We start from the raw sequence: 17,373 nt of genomic DNA on the forward strand, positions 1-17,373 counted from the left end.
TTGGCCAACTGATAACCCACACAGGCTGAGGCAGACCAAACATCAGAGGCAGTGGTGTGTGATTGTTTGGTGCTGGGTTATAGGAGATTACATAATTGGTCCTTGGATCATTGAAAAAACTTCATCTACGTCTTCATTGATACTTTGCAAATCACGTTTAATTACCTGGCACAGGGTCCATCGAACTACCTTCACAATTCTCTGTTATTCCAATCTCATATAGCGCGCGGAAAGAACGAACACCTGTACCTTCCTGTACAAGCTCTGATTTCCCTTATTTCATCATAGTGATTATTTCTTCCTATGCAGGTCGGTCTCAATATTTTCACATTGGGAGGAGAAAGTTGGTGACTGTAACTTCGTGAGAAGATTCCTCCGCAATGAAAAACACCTTTCTTTTAATGATGTCCATCCCAAATCCTGTATCATTTCAGCGACACTCTCTCGCCTATTTTGTGATAATACAAAACATGCTGCCCTTCTTCTTCAATGTACTCCATCAATCCTATGTGATAAGGATCCCACACCGTGGAGCAGTATTCTAAAAGAGGACGGAAAAGAGTAGTGTAGGCAGTCTCCTTAGTAGATCTGTTACATTTTCTTAGTATCCTACCAATAAAATGCAGCCTTTGGTTAGCCTTCCACACAACATTTTTTGTGTGTTCCTTCCAATAGAAGTGGTTCGTAATTGTAATTCCTAGGTATTTACTTGAATTTGCGGCCTTTAGATTTGACTGATTTATTATGTAACCGAAGTTGAACGGATTCCTTTTAGCACTTTTTGTTATTTGGGGTCAATTGCCAATTTTCGTACCATAGAGATATTTATTCTAAATCATTTTACAATTTGTTTTGATCTTCTAATGACTAGTTGATAAATGGCCGCGTCATTTGCAAACAACCTAAGACGGTTGCTCAAATTGTCTCCCATGTAGTTTACATAGATAAGGAACAGCAAAGGGCCTATAACACTACCTTGGGGAATTCGAGAAATCACTTCTGTTTTGATGACTTCCTGTCAGCTACTATGAACTCTGACCTCACTGACAGGAAATCACGAATGCAGTCTCATAACTGAGTTGATATTCCATAAGCACATAATTTCACTACAAGCCACCTGTGTGGTACGTGTCAAAAGCCTTCCGAAAGTCCAGAAAAACAGAGTCTGTTTGAAATCACTTGTCAATGGCACTCAACACTTCGTGTGAGTAAAGAGCTAGTTGTGTTTCGCAAGAACGATGTTTTCTAAATCTGTGTTGAGTGTGTCAGTAGACCATTTTCTCAGAGGTAATTCATAATGTTCGAACACAGTATATGTTTCAAAATTGTGCTGCATTTCAACGTTAATGATTGGGCCTGTAATTTAGTGGATTACACATACTACCTTTCTTGAATATTAGTGTGACCTGTACAACTTTCCATTCTTTGGGTACGGATCTTTCGTCGAGCGAATGGTTGTATGTGATTGTTAGTGTGAAGCTATTGCATCAGCATACTCTGAGTGGAACCTAACTGGTATACCGTCTGGATCGGAAGACTTAAGTGATTTAAGTTGCTTCATTACTCTGAGCATATCTATTTCTACATTACTCCTGTTTGTAAACGTTCTTGATTCGCATTTTGGAATATTTACTTCGTCTTCTTTTGTGAAGGCATTTCGGAAGGCTGTGTTTAGTAACTCTGCTTTGGCAGCACAGTCTTTGATAGTATCTCCATTGCTGTCATGCAGAGAAGGTGTTGACTGTGTCTTGCCGCTAGCATACTTCACCTACAACTAGAATCTCTTTGGATTTTCTGCCAGGTTTTGAGACAAAGTTTCATTGTGGAAACTATTATAAGCACCTTGCATTGAAGTCCGCACCAATTTTCGAGCTTCTGTAAAAGATTGCCAATCTTGGAGATTTTGCATCTGTTTAAATTTGGCATGTTGTTGATACTATTTCTTTGAATTCAAGCCACATCTGGTCTACACTTACAGTGTTAATTTGGAAAGAGTGGAGATTGTCTCTTAGGAAGGCATCAAGTGAATTTTTATCTGTTTTTTTGAATAGGTATATTTTTCATTTAATTTTGTAGGGTTTGGGGATTGCAGTATTCAATCTCGCTACAACAACCCTGTGTTCACTAATCCCAGTATTCGTTTTGATGATCTTTATTAACTCAGGATTATTTGTTGCTAAGAGGTCAAGTGTGTTTTCACAACCGTTTACTATTCGCATCGACTCGTGAACTAACTGCTCGAAATAATTTTCAGAGAATACATTTAGCACAATTTTGGATGATGTTTTATGTGTACCTCCGATATTAAACATGTATTTTCGCCAACATATCGAGGGTGAGTTGAAGTCACCACCAACTATAATTGTAGGAGTTAGGTACATGCTTGAAATCAAACTCAAGTTTTCTTTGAACCTTTCAGCAATTGTATTGAAGTTCTACCAGCCTCTTAGAGGAAGTACCTCTTGAAATGCATTGATATGTGGTACCAGTACAATGAGTTCCCAGCTCACAATTTGCTTGTGGCTAGGACAGTGCCTGCACAGCTCTTTCCTGGTTACAGGATAGGACATAAAAGCATTATCAGTTAGTGTGTACTTTCTCCTGGTTGGATACCAATGGTTGTGTGCAACGATATCGAAGGAATATCTGCAGTCTATCCAGAAGTCCATGCCTCAATGCCTCCAAATATCTATTGCAATAGATGGTAGGCATTTCAACCGCTTGATGACATAAATAAATTCCCAGGAAAAGTTTATGACTACATTCGTTTGTGATTTCCCTTTTGTTGCCATTGTTGATGTAATTTTGCAATGTAAGTATGTATCTTCACATTAAACTGATGACATGAAGTCAATGTTTAACAATCTTCATACCTTAATTTTCTGTTTTACAGGTCCATTCAGTTTTTAATGTGCACCTCTCTTGCAAGGCACTGGCAGTAACAAAGAAAGTCATTCATTAACTGGTGAATCATCTTTAGATGCTATACTCTGTGCCATCCAGGTGGTGTGTCTCTCCAATCTCATGTGATCAGATTTCGGAGGGTGGAATGTTACTGAAATTCTCTCTTTTTAGAAGTAGTATAGTTACAGTAAAAGTTATGAAAAAGTGCAGTTGATGCTAATGTGTTTGGCTATGAAAGAGGACTACGTGTCATTTGGTTCAGATTTTTTTTCACAATTCATTTGGAAGAAAACTGAATGATAATATCTTAAATGCTACAGGAAATATTTGAGGTGAAAAGGTTAGCTCTGTTACTCTATGTATCAAATTTCACAACCAACTCCCAGAGAATAAATCAAACAATGAAAAATCCAGGATGGAATAATGACAGTATTATGAAAAGGATAGTTGCTACTCACCATATAGTGGACGTGCACACACGTGACCACAGGCTCTGGCTGCCAAGACCAGAGTGGTCGGTCTGTCTACTCTGATGAATGCCTGTTTGGCTGAAAGCTTTGTTTGACATTCTTTTTGTCATGCCTATTTGTGACTCACATCTCCACTATATGGTGAATAGAAACTATTCCTTTTGTGATATTCTCAGAGAATAAAGGAGGTTAAAAATTTTGTTGTGTGGGGGCTTATGCACATGGATGGGTTTGTGACTTGACCATTAACATTCCAGCCAAGCAGACTGTACCAGCTATCAACAACAAATCTGAAATGGTGCAGATGTGCACAAGTAGAACTGACAAATCGCAGGAGGTTGACCTCTGGGAAGACATAAAGGAAAAAAACCATTCATTAACAAGAGAAAAAAAATAGAAATATTGATTTTCTGAATGTAGGGAAACAGTTAGAAGAAACAGGATTCCCACAATTTACAACTCACATAGCCAAAGTTTGCATACCCGTGTTCAGTTGTAATGCTAACTGAAACACTGACAGGGGTGAGAGAGCACTTGAATTTTATAGTGTGTAAATTAGTAAGTTAAGGTTGTCAGAGTTTGTTACTGTCACTGTGAGCTGTGGTGCAAGCAACATGGTGGTGTGGTTTGTGTTGGTGGCCAGCAAGCTATAGGTTGCCAATTCAAACCCAGCCACCAGCAATTATTTTTTATTTAATATTTATCATTTCTGGGAGGTTCCTGAAATCTCTTACATTTGTGTAATCTAGAATATTTGTTTGTATAAATAGTAGCACTCTTCATCAAAAAGTTTAATTCTGCTCTGGCAGTACATCGGTGTTTGTAAAAAGCTTGCTTTCAGTGCTGTGTGTTGTACACTCCTGGAAATGGAAAAAAGAACACATTGACACCGGTGTGTCAGACCCACCATACTTGCTCCGGACACTGCGAGAGGGCTGTACAAGCAATGATCACACGCACGGCACAGCGGACACACCAGGAACCGCGGTGTTGGCCGTCGAATGGCGCTAGCTGCGCAGCATTTGTGCACCGCCGCCGTCAGTGTCAGCCAGTTTGCCGTGGCATACGGAGCTCCATCGCAGTCTTTAACACTGGTAGCATGCCGCGACAGCGTGGACGTGAACCGCATGTGCAGTTGACGGACTTTGAGCGAGGGCGTATAGTGGGCATGCGGGAGGCCGGGTGGACGTACCGCCGAATTGCTCAACACGTGGGGCGTGAGGTCTCCACAGTACATCGATGTTGTCGCCAGTGGTCGGCGGAAGGTGCACGTGCCCGTCGACCTGGGACCGGACCGCAGCGACGCACGGATGCACGCCAAGACCGTAGGATCCTACGCAGTGCCGTAGGGGACCGCACCGCCACTTCCCAGCAAATTGGGGACACTGTTGCTCCTGGGGTATCGGCGAGGACCATTCGCAACCGTCTCCATGAAGCTGGGCTACGGTGCCGCACACCGTTAGGCCGTCTTCCGCTCACGCCCCAACATCGTGCAGCCTGCCTCCAGTGGTGTCGCGACAGGCGTGAATGGAGGGACGAATGGAGACGTGTCGTCTTCAGTGATGAGAGTCGCTTCTGCCTTGGTGCCAATGATGGTCGTATGCGTGTTTGGCGCCGTGCAGGTGAGCGCCACAATCAGGACTGCATACGACCGAGGCACACAGGGCCAACACCCGGCATCATGGTGTGGGGAGCGATCTCCTACACTGGCCGTACACCACTGGTGATCGTCGAGGGGACACTGAATAGTGCACGGTACATCCAAACCGTCATCGAACCCATCGTTCTACCATTCCTAGACCGGCAAGGGAACTTGCCGTTCCAACAGGACAATGCACGTCCGCATGTATCCCGTGCCACCCAATGTGCTCTAGAAGGTGTAAGTCAACTACCCTGGCCAGCAAGATCTCCGGATCTGTCCCCCATTGAGCATGTTTGGGACTGGATGAAGCGTCGTCTCACGCGGTCTGCACGTCCAGCACGAACGCTGGTCCAACTGAGGCGCCAGGTGGAAATGGCATGGCAAGCTGTTCCACAGGACTACATCCAGCATCTCTACGATCGTCTCCATGGGCGAATAGCAGCCTGCATTGCTGCGATAGGTGGATATACACTGTACTAGTGCCGACATTGTGCATGCTCTGTTGCCTGTGTCTATGTGCCTGTGGCTCTGTCAGTGTGATCATGTGATGTATCTGACCCCAGGAACGTGTCAATAAAGTTTCCCCTTCCTGGGACAATGAATTCACGGTGTTCTTATTTCAATTTCCAGGAGTGTATTTCATTGATGACGCTTTTTTCGGATTTGGGCTTGAATGTGGTTATGATGTGATGCCTTATAGTTCTTAAATGAATAGCACAACATTTATTCATGTCAAATTTTTGAACGAATGCAGTTTCTTGACTGTTACGTTAAAGCATTGTACTGATTAAAACAAATTATTATTATTATATGAAAACATTTTATATACAGGATGGACATAGTGTCCAGGAACACTTTCAATTATTTATTGCACAAGAACTAAACATTCCACAGACGTCGTACATATTGCATTTTGAAGAGAAACGCTGAAAGTTTTTTTTTTTACATACATTCAATATGCAAACCGTGAGTGATCCAGCAGATGTCAATACGGTAATCGAATTCTTGCCACACCCACCCCAGCATGGCATTGTTTACTATGGCAGTCACTTCCCGTATTCTCTCCTGGAGCTCTGCTACCTCACATGGTAGAGGAGGTACATATGCCAGATCTTTAATGTGTCCCGACAAACAAAAGTCACACAGAGTGAGAGCTGGTGATTGGGGAGGCCATTTCATGAAACAGCTGTCCCCTACTGTAGCACAGCCTATCCATCGATGCGACAGCTCCGTATTCAGGTACCCACAAAAATGGGGTGGAGCCCCATCCTGCTGAAAGATGAACGGAGAGTCTGATTGCATTTGAAGCATCAGCCATTGCTGCAACATGTCCAATTAGGAATATCCAGTGACAGTGCTCTCAACGAAGAAGAATGGCCCGTACAGTTTTCGATGTGACAAGGCACAAAAAAATTTACCTTTGGGGAATCACGCTCAAATTCAATGCATTCGTGTGGATGCTTTGTACCCCAGATTCAACAATTATACCTGTTCACTTTGTCATTAGTGTGAAAGTGGCTTCGTTGCTAAAAGTTAAGCGATCAACAATGCCATCCCCATCCTCATTCAATTGTTGCAACTGCGAACGAAACTCAAAATGCTTGTCTTTGTCGTCATCATTGAGCTTCTGCACTAGCTCCAATTTGAATGGTTTCATAGACAGCTTCTGTCGGAGGACTTTCCACACTGTCATTGGAGCCATTTCACGTTTACGGGATGCATGATGCACCAATTTCTTTGGACTTCTTATGAATGTCTCTCGTATGCTCTCCACAGTCACTTCACTCGCACTGGGACGTCCCCTTTTCTTTGCCGGGCATAAGCAAACCATCGTAACAAACTTGTTGTGCCAGTGGTAAATGGCCTTCCTTGTTGGTGGCTTCTTACCATACTTGGTTCTAAACATCCGTTGAATGGCTGTAACACACTTGTTTCTGTCGAACTCCAACACAAAAAGCTCGCTCCGCACCTGAGCTCACCATGTTTGCAACTAGCACTACCAAACTACGCTGTGGTGGTATACATGAAAAAAACTTTCAGGGTTTCTTTTCAGAATGACATATGTATATCTGTACAATGCTTGGTTCTTGTGCAATAAATAATTGATAGTGTTCCCGGCCTTTATGCACATCCTGTATTTTATTATTGCTGTTATAATTAAAGTTATAAGCATGTTAATGGTATGTGTATCATGTGCTTGAGGAGGGGGCACAAAACAGTTACTAACTGTGACACCCCCTCATCCTCCATATCCAAACCCTGGATCTGCTGCTAGACTGCCAGGGTGTAAGCTAATTTACATGACTGAGGAGACAGCCCTACTGTGTTAAACATGAGCTAAGACAACAGACACTACGCTTAGAACCAGTTGAGGCACTGGGAACTGTAAGTGCCTAAAGAACACCGTCATCAGTTTTGAGGTAGTTGCATGTGTGCATGCTTCTGGTATCTATTGAACAAGCTTATCTATACTGCAGACCCACATTGTATATTTGAACATTCACAAAAAGTGTTTCACTAATTTGTCTGATATTCACTTCCGTATGGGCCCACAGCACAATTCTTTTGCTGTACACTGCTCAGTTGTTCCCTATTGTCCCCAAAATAATTTATTATGTACATCAGATATGTAATAGTACTTTGTACTTGGAAGTAGATTGGCAATACTATAACATACTGTTCACTGGAATCTTGAGAGGTCATTATTTTCTGCAGGCTACATTGAGGGAAAGCACAATGTCTCATTCCCCTACACTTTGTAGATTTTTGGCAAAATCTAATGGCCAAATATGTATATGGAAGTAAAATATCAATCTTGAAACACACATACTACATTTCATGCCTGGAGTGTGGACAGTTTTATCTGAGCCTCAAGTCACAAAAATTGCTTAATGAAAATGATGATAGTGAGTACCATAAAGTTTTGGAATGGGCCATGACTTTGTCCTTTATGTTCTGATACTAGTTTCACATTAATTGCAGACTTTACTACTGCAAAAAATGTGCTGTTGTCGGCAGGCTATAGATGAAAATTTTCTGAATTAACATTAATACTAATAATCATTCTGAATATTTATTAAATTTTCATAATATAAAGTGAGTAAATGGGTAAATTATTTTTCTTAAGAAATATGGAATGTTGAAACTTTAAAAAATAAGTGAAACCTACGAGACTTATAGTTTGCTTATAAATTTGGTAAGTGTGGTCATTTATTTGAACAATGTAGGAAAGAAGACAACTTGCTACTTACCATAAAGAAGATACGTTAACTTGCAGACAAGCACAGTTAAAAGACACATACTTAAAGCTTTTGGCCACACCTTCATCAGCAAAAGAGAAACACACACCATTCATAGACAAAAGAAAGCACAGCTTATGCACACATGACTGCCAACTCCAGCAAGGCCCAGGATCCTGGAGCTGGCCAGCATGTGTGCGTGAGGTGTGCTTGCTTTTGTGTATGCACAGTGTGTGTTTCTCTCTTGCTGATGAAGGCTGCATCCAAAAGCTTTATGTAAGTGTCTTTTAATTGCGCTGTCTGCAACTTGGCGCGTCTTCACAGTAAGAAGCAATCTGTCTTTTTCTACCTGGAATTTCCATTGTTTCTTTTATTTGGAGTTGGTCATTAAAAAAATGTGCACAGATTATATTAATTCCCACAGCATCATTACTTCATAAAAAGTAATATTCCTGTAGGGTCAAGAATTTTGTAAATATAACTAACGTTGATTGCATAAATAATTTTGCTCTCATACTGACAGTTACTGGATGTCACTCCAATCTGCAGTTTTTGGCCAAGTATGCATGATGCATCGAGGGAAAGCCTGATATAGCGTATTGCACAGAGCTGTATTATTGTGCATTGTTTGCTGTATTGTGGAGCATTCGCTAAAGTGGTTTGAGAAACTGTAGTAGTGTGTGCAATTTGAAAGAGAGGTTTTTGGTATTTGATGTCTAATTACTGGACAAACAGAGATATGTTTTGTTAGTTTTGAAACTTATAAAGTGATTCCTTATAGATAGAACACGACAGTGAAAAAGTTATGTTAATGCATGAAACGACTGTGCAAGATATGGAGGTATAGAGGAGATCAAAGTCAGCCTCATTGTTCACTACCCAAACTAAGTATTCAGCACCCAGATGCTATTCATTCAATCTGGAAATGGAGCTAGAAATATTTTATTTTTGTTAGTTACTAATGATTATATTACTTCTTTCCAGAGTGTGAAGTCTTAAGTAAAAATGCAAGTAAGAAAACTATACCTGAGAGCCGTGAACACAAGCCATCGGATTCTCCTTTACCACCACCACGACAGCGACACAATCCCTTCAACAGAATACAACCAGCTACAAGTTTGGATGGCCAGAACGGCTCTGGTTTTCCGCACCATTTCCGTTCTCATAGTATCCGGTCAGCACCAGGCAGATCTGATGGTACCTACAGATCCTATGAGAATGTTCCCCGAACTAAAGTGACTTTCAGAGATTTACATACCGCTTATGGTCGCAGAGTTCTGACTGATTTCAATGCATGGCGACACTCAAAGAGATTAGAGCAGGAGAAGAAACAGGTGGCAGAGTCATCACAAGACTTACTCATTACACTGTAAGTCATTCATAAACCACAAAATCACTGTGGAGATATTAATCATATTGTTGATATTGCTATAATAATAGATATTCTGTGCTTATTACATTCAAAATGCATTGCTGCAGTACGTGGTGTGTAATTTATCTTATTTATTATTAAGGTCTCGAAAACTTGAGCAGTAAATAAACATAAACAAGTCATACTTATCAGTTGATGAATTAGGACCAAGTGAACAGATTAAAAAAATATATCTTCTGTTAAAGACAATGAACATTTGGTAACTAAAAACTGAGTTTGAAGTGAAAAAATCCATCATTCACGGGATGAAAATAGTATCACTTGATTCTTTGTCTTCAGAAGCTAATGTTATTTTGCATGTCTCATGACCACAAGAGTATTATACCTCTCTAGGAGTATATTATTTTCCCTTCATTACTGCTGTATTATTTACTGACTAATTTAGAAATGTAGGGGCAAAAGATGTATAATTGATGAGTAATGTCTATTTTGATTCTTGTAGCATTTATAATGTGCACATGTGTAACACTGTTATTGTACAACATCTCAGTGACCTGATTATTTAACATGTATTTTCTTCATATTATTTATAAGGCTATGTAAGGTATAGTTGATTATTATAGAGAAGCATTAAATACATATATTTTCTTAGTGGTTTTGATGTACAGTGGCAATGACTGTTATGCAAGCTATCTTATAAAAGTCTTCCAATAGAAATTGCCTCTTGTTATTGTACATAAAAGTAAACATCCTGTGTTTTGTTTCTGTAATATTTATGCTGTGTAGAATTATTATTACATTATACAATCTGTAACTGAAAGGACATAACGTAAAATAAACTCATTGATAGAATGTCCTTATATTTATCATGCATCACACTACACTTTTAATGCACAGTGGAACGTTGCTTAGACAACCATAAGAGAAAGAAAATTGCCCTAGAAATGAAACGTAAAATCATTGAAAAACATAAATGCAGTGTGAGTGTTAGGATTTAGCACGCACATACAATTGATCTACATCAACTATTTGTATTATCCTCAAGAAAAAGGAAAAGATTAAGGAGATAGATGCTTCAAAGAGAGTGATGAGAGTATCTAACAATGGTTTCGTATTCTGGACAGTGTCGAAAGGCTGTCTTTATATCGATGCGTGAAAAGCAATTGCAAGGCTACACTATTAACAAGAATGTCATTTGTGATAAGGTGAGAATGTTTTTTGCCAACCTCATTAAGATGATGCCACAATCGTCAGCAGCCAAAGGAGTGTTTACATGAAGCCATGGGTGGTTCGAGAAGTTTAAGAGAACACCTGGCATCCACAGCGTTATGAGGCAAGGCAAAGCAGCCAGCTCTGATGCAAAGGCAGCAGAGAACTTCAGCAGCAGCTTCAAGATGCTCATAGATCTGCCACAAAAGGTTTTTAATCGTTACGAGATGGGTCTGTTCTAGAAAAAGATGCTGAAGTGTACCTTTATAACAGTAGAGGAGAATGCATTGCCCAGTCACAAGCCAATGAAAGACTGTCTCATGCTGCTATTTTGTGCCAATGCAAGTGGCTATTTGAAAATTACTCCACTAGTCTTCAAGAAGTCAAGTCCAGAAGAGCATATTAAATGTGATGTGGAGGTCCAACACCAAGGCTTGAGTGACACGTGATCTTGTTTGTTATGAAACGTTTGGTCCTTCGGTGAAAGAATATGATGGATCTGCCATTCCATGTCTCGCTTGTCACTGACAATGCTCCTGCTCATTCTCCAGGCCTACAAAACCAGCTCCTTGAATAAATTCAATTTGTCAAATCCAATTTCTGCCTCCCAACATCACTCCATTACTCCAGCATGTGGGCCAGCAGATTATTTCTAACTTTAAGAAACTCTACACTAAAGCACTCTTTGAGCATTGCTTTGAGTTGACTGAAGCTACCAATCTGACTCTCAGTTAATTTTGGAAATATCGCTTCAACATCATTGCCTGCATCAAGATGACTGAAGAGGTGTGTAAGGGGTTGCCAGGAGGAATCCCTATTCTGCTTGGAAGAAGCTTTGGCTGGAGTGCATTGTCAAATGTAACTCCGAAGAATTTGAGTCAGCACCTGTGGAGCCTGTAGTCAATGAGATTGTGCCTTTGGCCAAGAGCATGGGATTAGAAGTGGATAACAACAATATTGATGAGCTCGTGGAACATTACAGATAAGAAATGACCACTGAAGAGCGTATGGAGTTGCAATGTGTTTCACAGCAGGAAGTTGGGGAGAGCAGTTCAGAGGAGGAGGATGAGGAAGAGGAAGAGGCAGTACAGTAGAGCAGCAATCTTCTGGTGCACCAAGAGAAATACTGAAAGCATGGGAATCGGTTGCATTGTACATTGAAAAACATCACCACAATAAATCAGTAGCTATTTGCGCTACAAATTTGACGATAATGCTGTGTCGCATTTTCACCAAGTGTTGAAGCATTTGCAGAAACAAATGACTGTAGCCAACTTCCTTGTAAAAAAGAAATAGTTATGTTTTGTGAATAATAAAGTACATTGAACTGTATGTATAATTTTCTTTGAATAAATGGCATGAGTAAGATAAAACTTTTTGTATTTAACATTAATTTATATAGAATAAATTGTTTCACTTAATGAGTGTTTTGCACTACGAGAAAGATTCTGGAACGAATTATGCTCACTGTGAGAGGTTCCACTGTATAGAAACATTACAAAAAGACAGCCACAAGAATATTTAAGATGATGATGTATTGTTGTTATTCTTTCTGCTTTAAATGTAAGGGGATTAAAGCAGAAGAGGGGAGGTTTAGTTTGCTCTAACAACTATGGATAGTGATTGATGCATATGTAATAAAATGTTGATGCTTATTGTATCATTTGAAAATTTAACCACTCTATAGAAACTGAATATTTATGTGCCAATAAAAATAATATGTCATGACCTTTTTCTTGGGCAGCAGTTTAAACAACGTTCTCATGGTCTAATATAGTATTAACCTAGGGCTATACTAAATAAAGTTCTGACCTTTTAGTTGACACAAGGAGTGTATTTAGAAGCTGATAGAATTCAAGTTAAAAAAAAAGTCATTGTTTTCAATCTGATCAATTGGTTGATGCAGTTAGGAAAGATTAGTATGAAATTCAGTACTTTCATTTCATGTTTAAATGTACATACAGGATTTCATGTACCTTGGTATATTTCACTCACTATTTTAGCCAAAAAATATTTCTGTATTTTAGATATTTCTATTCAGAAGGAATAATTTCAGTGGTGTGTTATATTAAATAAAAAGCAGTCTGAGAAATTAATGAACTAATAAGATTCCTTAGTAATGGCAACAGGAAGTAGCAACTATCACACATTTATTCCATTGCTGGAGCTAAACAGCTTACTTTGTTTTGTTATGATGAATTGATTTTGTAACTATAAGTTTTGACTTCTACTTTCTTTTATTTATTTTGTAAATATTCTGTTATGTGTAAATACGAGTGTAAATGTAAAGATGATCCAGTGATATCAAAACACATCATGTCTTTAAAAAATGTACACAGAAATCAAATAATAATTGAGAAATTTTTTACAGTTGCTGTTTCTTGTGACAAACATGTTGGCTGAAATACTAAACATCTTCTTGCAAGTGGATATAAATGTGTACTAATAGTGACTTAGGCTTTCAAAGTGGTTTAGGACCTCACTGACCAACATAACTACAATCTGTACCAGAATCTTGACTTTCACACGCAATGTTCTTTACTGACAGCTATGCAGGTCTGACTCATTGGTTTAATCTCCTAGGAAGTTTCCAAACAGTGCTCACTCCACAGCAGAGTGAAAGATGCTGTAACACTGCTCTATTTCTCCACAATATACGTTTTCCCAGAAGTTCTACGAGTAGTACAAGGTATGCAAGAGAGCTCCTGTTAAATTTGGAGAGTGAGAGTTGTACTGCCAGAAGTGAAAGCAGACAGTGTGGCATGTTTTGATAAATTAGTTGGGAAGATAATTGCCTGCAAAGGGCAAGGTTTCAGTTTTCAAGTTGATCAGGCTCAAAGTTTCAATCTGCCAAAATGTTTCAAAATAGCACACACTTGGCTGCAGAGTGAAAGATTTGTTCTGGACATGCACAACCATTAGTTTTGTAACAAAAAAAATTCACACCACGACACCTTTGCTGGAATTTACTGATTCCTTCAAGAAATAGGTAGTCATCAATCTGGAGAGGTTTGCTTGCTGTGTATAGTGATCTGTGATGGACAGTAATGGAGTTACAACAATTGTCTCTTGAAGGACAAGCACAGCTAGGTCTTAGCTGTGGTGAATGTTGGCTAGATCTGGTCACTCATGGACAAGACATGAACTGAAATTTAGAGTTGCAAAGAAAAAGCAGAAATGTGTAACTAAGTTTCCTAATGTTCCTTTACAAATGAAAACCCAGGAATATTGTCCTAATTCATCTCACACCCTGAAAAGATGAGTGAAATAGATGTTAGCGTCATGACATTGAGAAATAGCTGAAATCTTTAAAATTGAACAAAGCCCCAGGGCCCAATGGAATTCCTATCAGTTTCTGTAACCAGTTTGTGGCTGAATCAGCCCCTATGTTAACTATAATGTATCATAGATCCATGGAACAAAAATCTATGCCCAGTAGCTTGAAGAAAGCACAGCCACACCTGCCTAAAAGAGAGATAGTAGAGGTGACCTGCAGAACTACTATCCAATATCCTTGACATCTGTTTTATGTAGAATCTTGGAACATACTCTAAGCTGAAGCATAATGAGGTATCTTGAACAGAATGAACTCCTCCGTGCCAACCAGCTTGGATTTTGAAAACATAGATTGTGTGAAACCCAACTTGCCCTTTTCTCAAGTGACATCCTGAAAGCCATGGATCAAGGCAGCCAGGTAGAGGTAGTATTTCTCAATTTCCGATAAGCATATGTTTCTGCACAGCACCTATGCTTATTATCAAAAGTACAATCATACAGGGTTTCAGATATGTGTGACTGGATTGAGGATTTCTTGGTAGGGAGGAGGTAACTTGGGTTGTATCCCAGGGAAGTGTGTTAGGCCACTTGCAGTCAGTATTAATAATAACCTCAGATATTTCACAGATATGATGTAGTTATCTTCAACCAATCATAGTCTGAATGAAGCTGTAAAAATATGCAATCAAACCTTGATAAAATACCAATGATGGGAAACTTGCTTTAAATATTAAATGTAAAATTGTGCACTTCACAAAATGGATAAAACGTACTATCATATGAATATAATATGAGTGAGTTACAGTTGGAATCTGTAAACCCATACAAATATTTGTGGGTAAAGCAGGTAGCACACTTTGGTTTATTGGTAGAATATTTGGGAAATGCACTCAGCCTAAAAAGGTAATTGCTTAAAAATCGTTAACGCAAACCACACTAGAAGATTGTTCAAGTGTGTGGGAACTACCAAATAGAACTTGCAGTGAATACCGAACATATACAGAGAAGGATTGTTTGACCCTTGGGAGTGTGTCACTGAGATGCTGAAAGAACTGAATGGGCAGACTCGTGAAGGTAGATGGAAACTATCCTGAGAACGTCTTCTGACGTAGTTTCAAGAATTGGCTTTAAATGACATCTCTAAGAATATACTACTGCCCCTACATACGACTTCCATAGTGATTGAGAGGATAAGATTAGGTTAATTACAGTATGCACAGAGGCATTTAAACAGATATCTTTCCTATTCCATACTTGACTGGAACAGAAAAATTCTCTAATAACTGATACAATGGTATGTGCAATCTGCCATGCATTTCACAGTGGTTCACAGAGTATAGATGTAATTGGGTTGAATAAGACTCATTCTGTGTCCAGTGTGCTTGCCTGCTTTAATGACATTTTTTTCTTTGTATTGTTTCAAGTGGTTAGTGTACATTACTGACAGTGTGGTCCAGATAGAAATTGGGCATACTCCACAATCAATTGCGCAACACTGTCAGAAGTCTGGCATGAATGAGTGTGTGACACACACATTGTAGTGTGGGCTGAGATAGATGAATAGGCATGGTTGCCAGTGGCAGTCTGAATTATTTAACTAATTGGTGCCAGTGCACAAAAATAGCTAGCAAGTCCTCAGATTGTTTGACATATCTCTGTGGCAAATTACAAATAGGGGACAGATATTATTAGCAAGCTTATTCATTAAACTTGTTGACATGTAAAATGCCCTGGTACTGAAAGGTAAATTCACCAAAGGGTAAAAATCCCAAAAATCACTGAAAACACAGTAATAGTTGAAACTTAAACACAGATGACTTGTTGCAGTGTGCTCTAATAAATATGGACTAATGAGGTGAATTACCTACGAAAGAATCTCAGTGATGCTGTGTATAAGAAAAACTTTGAACAGAAAACAAAATTACAATTAAAAGATGCGGCATTGTGCTGGTTATACCCACAGTATTCAGATTTGTCCACACATGTAAACACGATTCTAACTATAGTGAAACATGTATTGAATCACCAACACTGAACGTCAGACCACTTGGTGTTACAGGCATTATGATCTGGAGCACACATCAGAGTTCAGTGGAGCAAAAAAGTGTATATTACAATCTGTCTGTTAAAGTACAGGTACCGAGGAAAATATCAATTTGGAGATATCAGTGAATTTTAGTACTTCAGGATTTTATGAGCATAAATTAAACTAAGTGCACCAAATATACTCTCCTATTGGGCCCCATCAGATACTAGTGTATGTTCTTAAACTGAAGGAAGCCATCTTGGACCAGAAATCACTCAATACGCTTCAAGAATTACTCCCATGCTGTGAAGAACTAGGTGATTCTTTCATTACGTGCATGACACTGTCAATTGACACATCCAAATGTAGGATACACAGGAATAATGATCCAAGTTCAGTTTGAGAAATTCTGAGAAAAAATTTAAACTTTGAGAACTGTTGTCAGGTGTTAATTATAAATAATGTGTAGATTTTATTCCCTAATTATTATCTATTTTAATGGTATAATAACCACTTAGAATAGAGCAGTAAACAATGAAAAATGTATCAATACAACAATAAACAAAATCTGCAATGTAAAAATGGTCAAAGTCATTCATAAATGAATTTAAAAGCTTATAAGTTACTTTTCTGAATATTACTACCACTATGTCATCTTCATACTGGCAAATAAGATATAATTAATAAAACAATCTTTTTACCTTCACATAATAGTAGGTGTATTTGTAATAATGCAGTATAACTGTGAAAAAAATTAATAGAATGATACACAGAATTAATTTTGCGAGTTAAAATAAATAATATAAAACAGTAACGTTAATTAATACTGGTATATAAAACGACAAAAAAAAAGTCTTTAATATTATGAAACGTTATGTTACTAATCTTAATCATTGGTTTCACCAACTGATTTTATTTTTATTTTATTTATTATTTGTCCCGTAGATCAAATCAGTACAATGGCTTGTACAACTGATATGGGATAAGTCAATACAAATATACAGTTTACAGGAGTCTAAAATAGTAAACAAGAGTATAGAAGAAAGATTATTTTACATTACCTACCAAATTATGTTACTTAAAGTTACAGCTTTACAGAGAATTGTTACATGATGTGACAAGACTGACTTAACAACATTCAGCTTTGATACATTATCATGCACTAAGACAATTTTGATTCCAAATATTCCTGGATGGTATAAAAGCATTCTTTTATTAAAAGAGATTTCACTGCC

General features: G+C 38.7%; 1 protein-coding gene across 1 annotated transcript in view; it reads left to right on the forward strand.

Annotated features, from left to right (window-relative positions):
- Window positions 1–12,209, forward strand: part of LOC124805554 (sesquipedalian-1-like) — a 34,534-nt gene extending 22,325 nt beyond the window's left edge. The window contains exon 3 of the mRNA XM_047266124.1: window positions 9,240–12,209. Within this exon, the coding sequence (XP_047122080.1) occupies window positions 9,240–9,628 (389 nt within the window). The 3' untranslated portion in view covers window positions 9,629–12,209. The remainder of the gene's footprint in view (window positions 1–9,239) is intronic.
- The last annotated feature ends 5,164 nt before the right edge of the window (window positions 12,210–17,373 follow it).

The sequence above is a fragment of the Schistocerca piceifrons genome, chromosome 1 (genome assembly GCF_021461385.2).
Source record: "Schistocerca piceifrons isolate TAMUIC-IGC-003096 chromosome 1, iqSchPice1.1, whole genome shotgun sequence".
Lineage (NCBI taxonomy): Eukaryota > Metazoa > Arthropoda > Insecta > Orthoptera > Acrididae > Schistocerca > Schistocerca piceifrons.